This window comes from Gambusia affinis, linkage group LG02, assembly GCF_019740435.1.
Source record: "Gambusia affinis linkage group LG02, SWU_Gaff_1.0, whole genome shotgun sequence".
Classification (NCBI taxonomy): Eukaryota; Metazoa; Chordata; class Actinopteri; order Cyprinodontiformes; family Poeciliidae; genus Gambusia; species Gambusia affinis.
Window position 1 is genome coordinate 12,068,942 of NC_057869.1, and position 16,219 is coordinate 12,085,160.

At 36.9% G+C, this 16,219-nt stretch overlaps 1 protein-coding gene across 1 annotated transcript in view; it reads right to left on the reverse strand.

Annotated features, from left to right (window-relative positions):
* The window catches only part of galnt2 (UDP-N-acetyl-alpha-D-galactosamine:polypeptide N-acetylgalactosaminyltransferase 2), a 71,158-nt gene that overhangs the window by 18,308 nt on the left and 36,631 nt on the right, over positions 1–16,219 (reverse strand). Inside the window, exons 2-3 of the mRNA XM_044136020.1 lie at positions 15,155–15,242; positions 4,313–4,466 (exon numbers count right to left, since the gene is read on the reverse strand). Of these exons, the coding sequence (XP_043991955.1) occupies positions 4,313–4,466; positions 15,155–15,242 (242 nt within the window). The remainder of the gene's footprint in view (positions 1–4,312; positions 4,467–15,154; positions 15,243–16,219) is intronic.

Sequence of the window (16,219 nt, forward strand, 5' to 3'; positions counted from 1 at the left end):
AGGAAGCAATCAGAACTGATGCACATTGTGCAAATGACACATCAGTATTGGATCAATGGACTCGTCCCAGCGCCGTCAGCAGCCTAATGGCCCAGACGGTCTGAGTCAGGTCAATATATGAGCAAGCATGTCTGTGTTCATAGAAACAACCCAAAAATCACAGAGCACATCTCAACAGAGGCTGCTGCCATAAAACCACTGAATGGATTTAATGACTTGCTCCATTAGGATGATAAATGCAGCGTTTACACGTCACTGTTTCAAAGGGAAGATCGTCCATAGAGCCTGTGAATGGTAAAGAAATTAACAAACACATTTCACTGGATTATTGATGAAAAGCTTTAAGCATTTCTACAACAAAAACACAAATATTCAGCAGTATTTAAAGATGAATTCAAACCTTTGCACAAGGAAATGGTTTACACTAAATATGATAAACTGTCTTTGTTAGATAGCATTGCTAGATTCAATGTCACAATTATTATCGTTGTTAATACTATTAGAGCTACTATTAACATATTGAATGTATTGCATTAGTCAAGAATCTGGGGAAATACTTATAAATAGGGTGAGATCACTTTGTAATGTTGCTGGAGAAGGAGTTGGTTTTAATAAGTTTATACTTCTACCCACTCGTTTCATTGTTTATTGTATTGCTGTGATTTTATTTGTGACTTATAGCGTTCAATAAACTTCATAAACACCAAAAATATGTACGTTCAGCAAGAGAATGATGCAAAAAGTCAATGAAGTTGGTCCAGATTTTAAAGCTATCAATAAAAAACCTGATATAGAAATGATTGATTCAGAGTATTCTCATTCCCTAGGACATGAAATGTTCCCGTCTCTTCAGAGTAAAGCAACACACCAACAGAATGTCATCATAATCAGCATCAACACAGAGTAAGAGCATGAAATAAAGCCAGAAAACTGACAGCTGAACCTGAAACTTTTGAGCATCACGGAAAAATGAAGATGACAAACAGTGCGAGAACATCTAATCACAAAGAATCAGCAACATAATATGGTTTTTGTTCTGTTTTTCTACATCTGAGAAAGTTACAGACAGCAATATAACTGATACAGACATGCATGTTACATGAAACTAAAGTATCATGGAAATATTGGAGGGAGGTAGTGTTGTCACAGAGCAGAGATGGCAATCTGACAAACAGTGGTGTTACTCCACAAACGTTCCTGTCAACTAAAATGAGCAGTATAAAGAACAGACTGAGGTGGCTGTCTGGGTGAGTGGGGTCTCTTACATCCCCTCAATTCAGCTTCATCTAACAGTGTAAAAAACACAAACAAATCCCACCCTGAACCTTCAAGATGGAGAATGTATTTGATTGGATGGATTTTCTGAGCATTATCCATGCAGCCTTATATTTCAGCTGAACTTCTCTACAGCTCTTTTATTCTGGTGACTTTATCAGATTTTAAATCCCAGATTTCGGTAGTGTTTTGTTTTCTCAGTTGTCTAAGGCAGTCTTTCTCAAACTGTGATCCGCGGGCGCCCCCTAGTGGTCCGCATGGTACTGCATGTAAAGGACCGTTGATTTGCCGTGACGTCAGCTCAAAGTGCGACGCTACAGCTAACTTAGCAAGGGACTGGGGCGCTGTGGTGGCGCAGGGGAAAAGCACAACCCACGTATCGAGGGCTTAGATAAATAAACTTTGAAACCACGACAATACATGTATATCTATGTAGTTATCGTTGAAAACAATTTAATGACTTATTTTCGTCATAACTTGTCGCTGAACTGAGAACTCCTTTGACGGTCGGACTTCTTAATGCGCATGCGCAGGCATGGGTACTCGCTGCATGTATGCTATTCTGATAGTTTATGATAATCTGATAGAACACCGGGTCACTCAGAAGAAAAAATGACAATACTGGTGGACAGAAAGCAATGCCAGGATCACTTATTTGATCGGAGGAAGTCATACCTGCTGAGAGTATTGATGAGTCATTCATGAGTGATTCGATTCTTTTGAAAGGCTCTGTGCCGTGACCGAGTCTCAATGGGTGGGAAGTTATTTGATTTACTAGTTTGCTTGCTTATATTGCTCTGCTTACACGTCAACAGCTATTGCTATTTTTGATTTAATCAGCAAATAAATACAATTAATAAAAAGTGGTGGATAATTTTTATATTTAATAGTGGATCTTTTTTATTTCTGCAAAAGCAACTGAAGTCTATTCTTTTCTTTTATTATGCTTCTAAATTACAAACAGCCTTAAAATGTTATTAATGTGCACAACACTTCAAAGCAAAAAACTTATTTTTTGATTTCCACGTGTTTGACGTCACTTGAAAACTGAGGATCCACATTTTCATAATCTATAACGAACTAAAAAAGCCCCAAGTGTTTATGGTTTTGTTATGGCCAGGCACATTTACAAAACGGTGCCGCCCTTCTTAAGACGAACAAGGGAGACAACAATAAGTGAGTTAAGAGACTAATATTTTTGTTTAAAGTTGTACATATTAAGATGTTGTGTTATTGAAGGGGCAATTTCAAGTTAGGTGATCTGTGAGTGTTTGTTAAATACACTAATTGGTCCTCAGGCTGAAAAGGTTTGAGAAACTCTGCCCTAAGTTGTTATATTGAATCAAAACCAATGGATATGTACATGAACCCGCCTACATTGTGTGTGTTTTGTGCAGGGAAGTTGGTGTTTCCCCGGTTAATTTTTGTGTTTTAACAGGAAGACGAGGCGATAACCGTCTGGTCTGATTTATCAGCACTATGCTGGGAAGCAAAGAGTTATGAGCTGCACTTGCAAAAACAGTTGCACTTGTGAAAATATTTTCACTGGCTCAAAGAAACCACTAATGTGAAATCAAATTATTTTTAGCAACCCTAAAAATAGCAACAATGGGCTCAACTTTTTTGTTGATGTGACTTACTGTGAAAATCTGGATAACTGTCAGACTTCTAAAGTAAAACTTTTGACAAAACAATCTATGTTTTAAAAAAATCCTCAGCATTTTCATTCCATTTTTCTTGATATAGAGACAACTCAGATTTCTATTATTTTTAATTTTACAACCACACACTGTAATGTACTCAAAAAGGATTTTACGCCAAACACAAAAACAAAATAGTGAAAATTCAAAAATAAAAAACAATTGAAAATTGCATTAAATTTCAGTTGCATTTAATCCAATTCCCATAAATAAAATTGTGCAACTAATAACCTTCACAAGTCACCTCATTAGTGAATTAAGTCCATCTTTTTGCAACTTTATGTCAGTATTTACCCAGTTATTCTGTGAAGAGTTTTGCTGGGGAGAATCAGTAAAGGTCAAAGAAAACAATGTAGTTCAGAGATAAATGTGAGGAGATTTAAGCAAGATTAGACCACTGAAAATGGTCGTTTCTCTAATTTTACTCTTTATAGGTTTATGTTTGAGTAAAATGAACATTGTTCTTTTATTCTATGAACTACTGATGACATGTCTATGAAATTCCAAGCAAAAATTTAGTATTTATTTGCAGAAATTGAGAAATGGTGAAAATAAGGAAAAAAGATGCAGAGCTTTCAGACCTCAAATAATGCAAACAAAACAAGTTAATATTCCTTTAGAAACAACAAAACTAATGTTATAACTCAATATTTGGTGGAATCACCAGGTTTTCAATGGGTCTCTTTATTACTCTGATATTTGTGGTCGCAATGTGAAAAATGAGCAAAAGGTCAAGAGTTTGCCAGTTCCTGTGTGGGCATGCTAATGTCACTTATTTTATGTAAAGTGACTATTAGCTTCCTAAAGGGAGCCCATTTCGCAGTGGAATAATGTAATTGTTACACTTTGTGATTTCAAATTAAAGGTTAAGGGAGAGCGGTTGTGTAGAGGTCAGGCTAGTAAATGGGATTCAGCCCAAAAAGAGCTTAATAACAGTTTATCTGCATTCAAATGTTAAGGCTAAATGAGACGAGAGGGGCATGGCCTTCTGGCTTAGTAAGAGATAATTTACTCAGTCAGTGGTATGTCAGTTCGTTTTTATCTCCTGTAAACCAAACAATCTGCAGCCATCGCTGGCGGAGGGGGGGCGGCTGTGTTGCTTTATGTCAAGGGCAAAAAACATCAGTGAGTCTGATCAGCGGAGACTTCCTGGTTTTATCTCTCAGACAACAATGGAGGGAGTTCCCAGGAGATCGTATCCAGTCTGGTACCAATTAGTCAAACTGACAGGCGACAAAGAGCAGCATGAAGAAGCGCAGTCGCACACGCAGCAGATGTCATTAACAGGAACAGCAGGGTGCCTTCACTGGCTCTCGTCTTATACAGCGGACGCTTACTGGTCGTGTCTGGTGTCGGGAACGGCTCGGTCCATTTGCAGCTTGTCGCTCTCCACCTGGTTGAACTTGTTCCTGGCGTAAGGATCCTGACCCGGTCGGACCAAGGTGGCGCCGACGTAAAGGTTCTGGTTGAAATCCTGCCAGCGCACCTTACCTGCACACACAAAGACCACAGTAAAAATGGTAGCAGGTCTTAGAGTTTTTAGTTCCCAGGTGAAGCAACGACTAAAACAAAAACAAAAATGTGTGAAACTGATGAAGACAAACCTGCAGAATTAGTTTTCTTCATACATTTCCATGTTTTTCTTGTTTATAGTCGCAGAAATTCAGTGTGTGTGAGACAGGAAATCTTTCATTTTAATTTCTCTAACTTTGTTTGCAAATTATTATGTACAAGACAACAGTTACTCTGTCCTCAACACGCAACATTGCTTACAGTGCTGTCCTGGATTAAATAAATTTGAACTGAATGTGTCAAAATGTTTCAACACTCACAGGTTACAAGTTTTAAAAAAATCATTCTAAGAATGCCAGAATAATTATACAGATTTTCTTCTGTTCTGTGGTGTGTTGCCTATATAACATTTAAATTTCAGTATTCAAACCCAGACTTGACTACTGCCTCAGCTCAAACAGAACCTGTGAGAACATTGACACAAACGTACAGCTTTGAAAAGCACTAGTAGAGCCTCCTACACAACCCTCAAGAATGCAGCAAATCGTTTCTGGATGGTAAATCAGCAACAAAACACTCGTCTTCTCCAGCAGCCATTGTACAGAGCATACAGCGGTAAAACCAGCTGATCAAATGTGTGGGAGCTCAGCTTGGGTTGCCAGGTAACGGTGCAACAGGATTAATTTACGGCCAAAAAACAGCTTGGTGGGGTTTTTTAAGCGCTTGATCTGTTTTTAGAAGCAGTTGAGACCCAAATGGAAGAATAAAAATGAAAGTGAATTTCACATAATAGGTCCCCTTTGAGATCAGTTTTCATGATTTAGGAATTGAAAAAGGGTTCCTCCTCACATGCGCCAGACATTTGGGAAGATGTTTTATTGATGGATGGATATTTTGGAAGGTGTCTAATCCACAAAGAACATCATACCACCATTCAAATACATTGAGGGTAGTGTAAGTACTTTACATTTAAAAGCTTTAACCGTTTAACTTCAAAATACCAGTGGAGAACCTTTTAGATTAGTCAGGCCTTCATCCCACGTCGACAGCGTCCCTCAACCTTTAAAACGTGAATGTCCCTGAAGTGTTAGCATGCTCAGAGTCTTAATGTCAGGTTTTCAAAGTTATGGGAAACAGCTTACTGTACTTATCTGTAGCTTCAGAAAACACCGCGATTTCTTAAACTCTAAATGTCGACTGACAAGAAAGAAAACCACACACTCATATTTAACAGCTATAGAAGAAATCAAAGTAATTTAGGAGTGAAAAACTGTCAGCAAACGGCCAAAAGACTGTCATAAAACCTGAAAACTTGTTTTTGTACTGAACAGTGGTGATACTTCACTGGGAGTAAGAACTGGGGGGAGCAGCCCGTCTGATGCAAGACTCCATCAAGTGTGGCAGTGAGAGCTGCAGCAAAACAAGGCGGCGCTCAGAGCGGGGAATTTATGCTGCATGTATGCAGGAATATGCTGAGTGGGATTCATGGGAAAAGAGCGAGGACATGGCGGTTGAGCTGCAAGACGCATCATGAACCGCTGCGAGTCAGGGGGAAAAAAACCAAAAAGGTTTGTGTTTGCACATTTGCTGCAGCTTTAAACAATATGCAAACCAACAAGCGCGGTTTATTTTTAAGAACAAATATTATTAGACGCAGTGTGACCAGATTACAGGGAGTGAACTGCGCTGCAAACTGAGTTGTCACATTTGATTTCACAGTTTAACGTGGATTAGTGACGCGCAGAAAAACACACGACCCATTAGTACAGTTTAGCTGCTGGTTACTTGAGAGAAACATGTGGAAATGTGAGATTACAGCATCTCTCGGCGTAGCTGAGTGCGTGTGCTGCAGACAAACAAACAAGCCACTCTCAGAGGAGGAGAGAGCGAGTCTTTCATGTGTCTGGCATGTTAATTAGAACAATGATCTACAACTGAACCAGAGACGCCGTAGCATGCGACTGCGATGTCCTTGCTGATATATGTCAGGAGGAGGAGTAATTAATCACTGTGGAGAAATTTAAATTGCAACGATGTGCATGTGGGTTCCTCCCTGCAGCACTGGACTGTTGGTTGAAATGCAGAGGTTATAAACCTCAGTCAAATGTAGAAAAACAATTAATCGTGATGAATTGAAATAATCAACTAATTTAGTTATTCATTAATCATTAACTGGAGTATACAAACAAAAATGAGCCATTTTCTGAAACAACAGTCAGGGAAGTAGTCAAGGCTAAATAAAAACTCATTTTCTGCAATCAGAACTCTGCAACTGGCAGTTTTAGCTGAACCTGGTTCAATTCAGCAAAAAATATCTTCTGTTAATCACCTTTTGCTGTCCAATCATCAATCAATTAATCTAAAAATGAGCCCCAGATTACTCTTACACTGAGTTCAGCAGAAAGAACTGAGCTTTTCACTGTCTTGTAATTTTTTTATCTGCAGATGGATTCTTTGCTACAAATGATCAAACATTCAGTTTATAAATGTTTATTTTCATCTTTTAATACATATAAAAAGGTTTACGTGGTTAAATTAAAAATCTGCAGTCTGTTGCAAATTTTTTCACTCTGATTAATCAGCAGAATAATCAATTCCAAGTTAATCTCTAGTTGCAGCACTAATATACTGTTGAGTTCATGACAGTAAAAACACGTTTGTCTTTTTTATGGGTTGCAAGGAGAACATCTCTTCTCTCCAGAAGGAACATTACAGCAACACCGAGTTTGCAAAGTTGCACCTGAATAAATGGATGAGACCATAATAATAATAAAAAACAACAACACAGCCTTTCGGTAAACATGCCTCATGCCTTAATCTTACAGTGTATAGTGAAAGGTGAATATGCCAGAAATGATAAACGATGAATTGTTGCATAAATAGAAACTCAACTTAAAGTTGTGTTAAATTCATATTTTATCCACTTCTCTCTTTCTCATCAGACATTAATCTGGTTGCAACTCTTCCTGTGACCTTTAGCCTCCTGGGAATCATCTGTGTTCAGTTGGTGGCTCCATCCAACAGGGGAAACAGGCAGCGGAGGAGTTCTCCACACATGGATTATAATCAGTGCACATGATGCTTTTGCTGCACTGCAAAAACACAAAATCTGACCAAGTGTTTTGGTCTAGTTTCCAATGTAAATATTAGTACACTTGAAATAAGACAAAGCAAACTTACACATAACTTTCAAGCAAGACATGGGAGCTTGTTTTAAGTTGCCACATGATTTCACTTATAACGTGGAAAATGTCTTGTAAGAAAAATAATCTGCCAGTGGAACTAGAACTTTTCATTAATATAAAAGAATCATTTACAAAAAATAAGCTCCTACATTTTGCTTAAAAGTTAGTTTTATTTCAAGTGCACAAAGATCTTTGAACTAGAGACTAGACCAAAATCCTTGGTTAGATGTTGTGATTTTGCAGTGTGCAATAAAGAAATCTATCAAAGTTGAAGCACATTTTCCTGGCTGTTCTTATTCTTTTCCTTGACCAAAATGTCCCAGCCTCTCTTTAGCATCTTCATCAGCAGTGAAAGTCCAAGCAGCAGGGCCACTATATTACTGGCATGCAGAATTTGAATGTGTAAAACTTGAAACTTAGCAGCAACATACTGTGCCGTTCTGCTGCAGTCCAAACATTACATTGCACATACTGACACCGTTATGGCGATAAATATGTAATAAATTGTGCAGCTCTGCTGAAACGCTGTGAACGTTCAGCTGCTAAGATTTATTCAGTCTTATCAAACATTCTTATAAGATATGAAAGCTGCAGGTTTAGCATAAATGGGACTGAATTTACAAAGTGAGAGAAGCAAAGAGAGAAGATAACAGTAAGGGCATAGATTACATTTTTGTTTCAAATTAGCAAATAGAAAATGTTACCTATAAATGTAATGTAAGGTTGATTTTCTGCAGAAATAATGTTAAAAAACATTTTGTTCTCCAGTGGTTTCATGACTTTGGTCTGCTGTATCCCCTGATCTGCTTAAAGCTGATGTGTTCATGTTACAAACCTGACTTTCACACATAATTTAAAACATACTTAAAACATTATTAATATTTTCTAGATTATATTGTCTCGTGAACACTTCAGCAGAAAGCAAGCTGACCTGAATGCAGCTGATCTTACAGATTAATGTAAACCTCTGACATTTACTCTTCTGCTGCTTTATTTTTATTCACAAAGAAATAAAACAAAACTTAAAAAAAGTAATCTGATTGAAATTTAACTTTGTGTTTAGCGTGTAAAGTTTTTATCCCACTGAATCAAATCTGCATTACCTTAGCTCTGTTTTTGACGATAACGCTCACTTTGTAAAGGATTTACAAGTTATGACGATTTATTTCTGTCTTTCTGAAAACTTCTTTAATTTCAATGGACCCGTTCTTCCTGGGAAAGTTTATTTATTTGACATTTTCCCTCTTCTGTAAAGTCCAAAGAGAAACATCCGTCTAGTTTAAGCCAGCAGTTTATAATCTCTGTTAGTCTGAACTCATCTGCCTGCAGTGTGATCTGTGGAACCTCACAGATGTTTGAACATTTTCTCTTTCTTTTGCCTCTCTTCACTAAAATCCTCCAGACTGAAAACATTCAGGAAGTCATGTTACACTGTTGGGTTTCCACGTAATAGCAACAGAGATGAAGGATTTATGTTCAGACATGCTCTGCACATCTGTCTTAAAGTGACACCACAAACACTGAACAATGGTGAATATTTAATTCAATTGGAGTTTTAAGTTCACTGTCCTTTATAAGCAGGGAAATATAAAAATGTTAATATAGACTTACAACCACTCAGAGCAATTAGGATGGAAACGATTAATCAAATTAATTGTGGTGAGTCAATTATTAAAATAATCGACAACTAATTTTGTAATAGTTATAATTAACTGGAGTATCCAGACTCATAAAAGGCCACTTACTGAAAGAACAACAAACTTGAAAGCAATACAAAAATTTACATGTAACAAGTTATAAATTTTTTTAAAGATGCATTCTAGCAACAAATGATCAAAGATTAACCGCAGGAATGCTGTTATTGTCTTCTAGGTAATAAAATGTTTATTCTCTTATTTTAAAAAAGAATTTAATTATTTATTTGCCTATGCAAATAAAGGCTTTAGTGGTTAAATGAAAACTCTGCAAAATGCATCAACTTTTAAAAATCTGATTAATCATCGGAATAACCAATAGAATAATCAATTACTAAATTAACAGTTGCAGCTCTAAAGCCATAAAATGAAACGAAGTTCTGACAAATAGTGAAGATGTCAGTCAAGCTGAATACTCCAGCTGTCACCTCATTTTCACCAACTGCAGCAATAAAAGTACCAAAGTGGGAAAAACCCAGAAGAGTGTCTGTGTTTGGTTCTGGATTCCTGCAGTCACTTGAACTCCTGCATCTGTCAGCTAAACATTCACCCAAGATACCAAAACTCTGCTCATCCTGTGGCAAATACAAATATTTGGCATCATTATTATTACCGTATTTTCCGGACTACAGGGCGCACCTTACTGTAAGCCGCACCTACAAAGTTTAAAAACCCCCCCAAAAACTGCAAACGTACATATATCCAAGCCGCACCTGGCTATAAGATACATTACACATGTATCCCCGCCGCTTTCGGTTTTTCATAAGGTCCTTAATAAATCTGCTGGATTTATTAAGGACGCAGCCCTGCGTCTCCAATGCCGAACCATGGATTCGTTCACGCCGAGTTTACGTGCAGCGGCTCTATTTTCCTCCTGTACTGTCAGATCGATAGCCCTCAATTTAAAAGCTGCATCATATGAACTTCTTCGTGTTGCTTCCTTGATGAGGGGGGTTTGAGTTTGAAAGCATTTCTCCGTTGTGCCTGTTGTTAGCATGTGCTTGTTCTAAATGAAAATTAGCACGTTCTTCTTCGATTTCCAATTTTGACTTCCAATGATTCACTTCCTGCTAAAGAGCCCCCTGGTGGTTGAAGGAAAATCCACAGAAAAGCCGCACCGGACTGTAAACCGAATTGTTAAAAACGTGGTAAAAAAAAAAGTAGCGGCTTATAGTCCGAAAATTACGGGACACATTTTTGTCTAATACTGACCATACATAACTAAATAAATGCTGACAGATTAAAAACATGCTCTCCATCGGAATAAATGGACAATAATGTTCAGTTTTTACATTTCTGGGAAAAAATATTGCCCTCTTACAAGTGAGACACATTTTAATGTGTCTAACAAAGATAATCTACATGAACATAAAAAGCGGTTTTCAATTGATAATTTAATTTATTAAGGGAAAAGCTATCAAAACCAACATGACTATGTGAAAACATTTTCCATCCTTGGCAGCAACAACTTCCATCAAGTGTTTGCACAAACTGTCGATGAGCCTCTCACATCACTGGAATTGGAGTAACTCTGACCAACTATGCTTTGAAAAATTGCTTTATTTCAGCCAAATTAAGGCATTTAAAGCAAAATCAACCTGATTAAGGTCATGCCACAGTATCTCAGTTTGGTTGAGGTCCAGACATTGACTAGGCCTCTCTAAAAACTTCAGTTTATCTTATTTTAGCCAATCAGAGGTGAACCTGCTTGAGTGCTGTATAATCTAAATGAGTTTAAAGGTCAGTGACTGATGGTTGGAGATTCTCATAGCACTATTTTTAGAAAAGATGTTTGTTTTATGCCTGACGTAAATGGACAAAAAACCTTTTGTCTCATGAGTCCACAGAATATATACTCCAGATAATTTCTATTATCTGGAGAATCATCCAGATAATGATTTTTATAAATTACATTTTTACTAGAATCAGACCTGAGTATGATAAGTGAAGCTAAAAATTAGCTTCCCAAAAATGTCAGGTCAGAACATTAAACCTCAAAATTCGTTTTACTGCTAAAATTCAATTCAATTGATGCTAAACTAAAATTTGCTTCTTTAATCAGAGGTTTCAGATCTGCACATGGCAGCACAACCAGTTTTAGAACAAAACTAATTTTTCCTTGCCAACCATGGCGGCCATCTTTAAAAATGGTCATCATTTAGAGAATTTCAGTGGTTAACACTGTTAGATAACCCCCCAAAACAAAACAAAAAAACCCATCTGTGCCAAGTCAGGTTCTTGTATAAACATGTGAAAAATTATGATAAAGTATTGAATTATGGGCTGCACTACAAGTGTGCGGCTTCATTTAAACCTCTGAATTGGACAAGTCCTGAACATCGATGAACAACTTGTTCCTAAAACACATTAAAAGATAAGTTAAACTACTGTCTTCATATTTAATGTGTTTGATAAAATGTAATCTTTAAGGAGAACATTTATCATTCCGAGCTCCATTAGAGGGGCCAGATGTTGCATCACAGCGGCATCATTCCTTTCTGAATGATGCAGCTGTATTTGGAAACCTGGTTCATAAAGAACTTACTGACTAACATCTGGGCCAGAATCAGCTAAAAAACACAAATCAAGGCAGCCAAGGAAGAAAACAGATGGTTTCTAGTTTTATACATTATAATATTCATAGATGATTATCTTGTTGCAGCCCATCTTTCAAAAGTAAGAATTATTATTTACAAGTGGGAAACACTATGGCACCTTGCAGACATTTAAAGATGTCATTACCAAGGACAATAGTGTCAATTTAGGCTTGGTAAGAAATGAATATATGAGCAGTATATTTCTTATTGCATAACTCACAATGTCAAACACACAAGAAAAAAACTGAAAAAGAAAACAATGAAGGTGTAGTAGGGGTAGGCCAATGTTCAACTCAATGAAATGAAGCAAAGGTTCAAATAAGTGACAGATTGTAATAAAGAAGGTCAACAAACTATTGAAGTATGAAATGGGTTGTTTCCCTCATCTCTGCAGTACATTACACAAATATTGGTCTGGGTTTCAAAAAGCATGCATTAACCTTTAACTAAGCATTAACCTGAATCCCATTAAACATTTATGTGGAGAGTGTGAGAACCAAAAAAGCTACTCAGCTTACACTGAATAAAGATGACCAGCCATTCAGGAAACAGGCTTTTCAAAAATTATGACATGATAACTGCTGGTTTAGTTCATTTATCTGCTTTAAATGTTTTAGTGTGAGGACTTTAAGTGCATTACGACTTCCAGAGCGACACATTTATGAATAGCATGAGGAAAATGCTCCATCTTTACATTTTTCACTTCCTAATCTTTTCATCTTTTAATCTTCAGACCTCATTTCCAGCCCCTTCTCTTCCTCCATTTCTCTCTGCTTATCTCTGATATTTTTAGGTGAGTTACTGTTGAAAGTTATACGTGAAACAAATTTGAGCGTGAAGTCTCCCTGAATTTGAAATGTCCTGATTTCTACGGTTGGGGGAGATGAAAGTGTTCGGCAGATGCAGGTCTCAGTCGTGTGAGGGATGCAAACAGGATTCTGTGGCGCTGAGTCTAAGTGATAATGAGAGATAATCAATCAGCCATGTTCTCCAGTTGTTACTTTCAGTTCGATTAAATGCCAAAATATCTGATATAATGCTTCCCAGGTCAGGCTGGATACGCAATACTTTCTGACATTATTACCCTTTTATTTAAAATAAGCATTGTAGCAAATTTTTGAAATAATTGCTAAGTTTAGCATGCCATGCTAGTCAGTATGATAGTGATAACTCACATGATACTGACAGCATCAAAACTGACTAAATTTAGCTTCTAATGTTTGTAATGTATGTTGATTGGCATAAGTTTATGTCAACATCATAGTGACATACAAAACTATACTGGTAGGATTTAAGCTAACATTAGCATTTTAGCTAATTTTTATGTAAAAGTTAAGCTTCACATGCTGAATGGAGAAAGTCAACATGCTATTGATGCCATGGAAAGGTTTTTATCTAACCTTCACATTTTCACTAATTTAACTTAGACAACAGTTTGCATATTAAATGGAGGAAGTCAATGTTCGCTTTAGCTATACATGCTAATTGGAGTAATTGAATGTTAGTCAACTTGCTGGAAATGGTCTGTATGCTGTTGAAAGCATCTTATAACCAGTTTTAGCTTTTACACACTAACTGGATTAAGTTAGTGATTGTGAACATGCTTGTGATTCCCCACATGTAATTGAAAACATTTTAGTCAACCTTAGCATTGTGGCTAATTGTAACTAAATGTGTGCACACTAGCAGGAGTAAGTCAATGTTAGTCAACATCCTGGTCATAGCCCACATACTAACCTTAGCATTTTTGCTAATTTTAGCTTATCCAGTTTTTGTATACTGCATGGAGAATTCTATTGGAGGGCATTATGTTAGTGATATCCTTCATGCTAATGATAGCATTTTAATCTAAAGTAGCATTTTAGCAAATTTTGATATAAATGCTAATCTTAACTTTCTGAGCAAACTAAGTAAATGTTAATTGTCAACACCATAGTGATAGCCAGGTGCTATTGACATCACTTTAACTTTATTATTATTATTACTTTATTATTTTAGCCAATACACACCTGTGAGTTTGTTACTGACGGTCAACATGCTAGAGACAACATTGTAGTTAACTACAGCCTTCAATTTAACCATGCAGCTCAGGTGGTTAGCAATTAAATTCAGTCACTGCTAACAAAAATGAGTTTTTGGGATGTTTTCTCCATTTCAGCAGGACTGAAACTAACAGTGATATGAGACGTTTTGTGCACCGAAATCTCTCATGTTGATAGAAGAAAAATCTGTAACCAATGAAGAAACACTCAAATGCAAGCATGATACACATGGGGGTAGAACTGTGGTGAAACAGTCAGAAAAGCAACAGAGGAAAAAAAGAAACTAGCCTCATGCTTCCCCTCATGCTGAAATTAGGTTTTCCAGATATGATGCTATCCAGCAACAATTGTACAATTGTGAAAAGTTCTGGAGATCACAGGGTGCTTTTAATTCTGTCTCCACCGGTCTCATCACAAATTCACTCTCACGCTTAAAAAATAAATAACTATAAGTTACATCCCGCAAATAGAAATAACTGGACATGAAAATGTTGAGAAATGTGGTGTGATATTGAGAGAACTGTATTTGTTTCTTTAAATAAACAACAAATACTCAAGAATGTGTAGCAATTCCCAGTTGAAGTTTAACATCTTAGAGATAAAAACCATGTTGCTAATATAAATTATATGAATCATGATGGATGCCAGCTACTGAACTGCATCCTGCCAACACATCCTTTCAACCTGTGACACAAAGTTTTGTTATTTAACTGTGTGGGAAAAACAAATTGCATAAAATCTATCAAGGCTTCAACTGAAGCTACAGCATTCATTTAAACCGAGCCTTGCTTGAATAAAAACATGAAGGAAATGTAGGTGGAAACAAATGTTCTCATCAGCCTCGACTTTATCAGGTTGCACAAAAATCTGCAGGCAATCAAGATTGATTTTACATAAAGAGATGAGCATCAGCATTTCAAAGTGCAACGACAAAGAGGTTTAGAAAAATTACGACTGGGCTGAACCAAGACTGTTACCTTCAACTGATGGTGAAAATTACATTCTTTCTTTTTTTTTAAATCTAAGAAAGTAATAACCATTACGTAAATAGCTCGACACGTTTTTCTCTCGCTCAGTTTTTTTTTTCGGTCTGCAGACGATCTGTGAGCTCATCGAGGCGAGGTCGTATGAGGAGGCGTGTCGTCCCACCTGGCGGCAGAGCGTCGATGGTGTGTGCCTTTTCATCGGCGCTGTGAGATTTTCCCCGGCTGGACGAGTAACTGGAGCTCCATTCATCCTGAAAGCAAACACAAAACAGACATTTCCACTTAGATATTTAACAGATTGCCATGAGAATCTGAGTAGGCCAAAAAGTTTGATTTAAAACAGAATGTGAATGAAAAATAAAGCGAAATAAATATTCGTACTCCTTGAACATTTTACATTCAATCTCCAACTATGGTTTATTTCATGTGATTAGATCTTCACGATAACAAATGATGCTGGACGATAATTATCCCAGAAGTTATTGCAATAAACAATAATATTGTTGTTTAGAGACCATTTTATCATGCGATCAATTCATTTATTATGACGGGTTAAACCATCACACAGTAGTTCAGCTGGTTTTATTTAAGGATTTCACTGGATTTAGCTCCATTTTTCTTCCCATAAACTCTGGGAAGAAAAATGAAGGAAAACCTTCCTTACAGCATGACGCTGCCATCAACATGTTTCATGATGTGGACGGTGTTTTCACTGAGTTAGTTTTCCACGTAGGATAAAAATAAAAATAACGGATCTCAAACTCCATCCATCCATTCATCCATCCCTGCAGTTATTCTTTCATTCATCATCAGTGACACTCTGTTGAACATTATCAGCTGGAATAATTTCTTCCTTGAAGATTTTACTCTTTTTGATTTGAGGTCTGTCAAATTTCAGTTGAAACGCTTCTTTTTTAAACCACTTGATTCTCTCCTGCACTGTGAATCATTCAAGCATAAACAACAGAGTTTTATTTTAACAACATTATAGATGGGAAGTTTGTCAAAATGTGTTTATCCTGTGAATCTATTTTGTTGAGTCAACACTTTGTTTCTTCAGACATTTATTGGTGCTTTAAGTTGTTGCGTTCTGTCTCTTGGCAGTTGGTGGTTACCATAGCAACCGGTAACTGACAGCTCCTCCCCCCTTTCTTCAGTTGCTGTTTGTACCTGTGGTTGGTATCAGAATCAGCTCTGTTTTCTTTACAAGTATTATATTTTAACATAT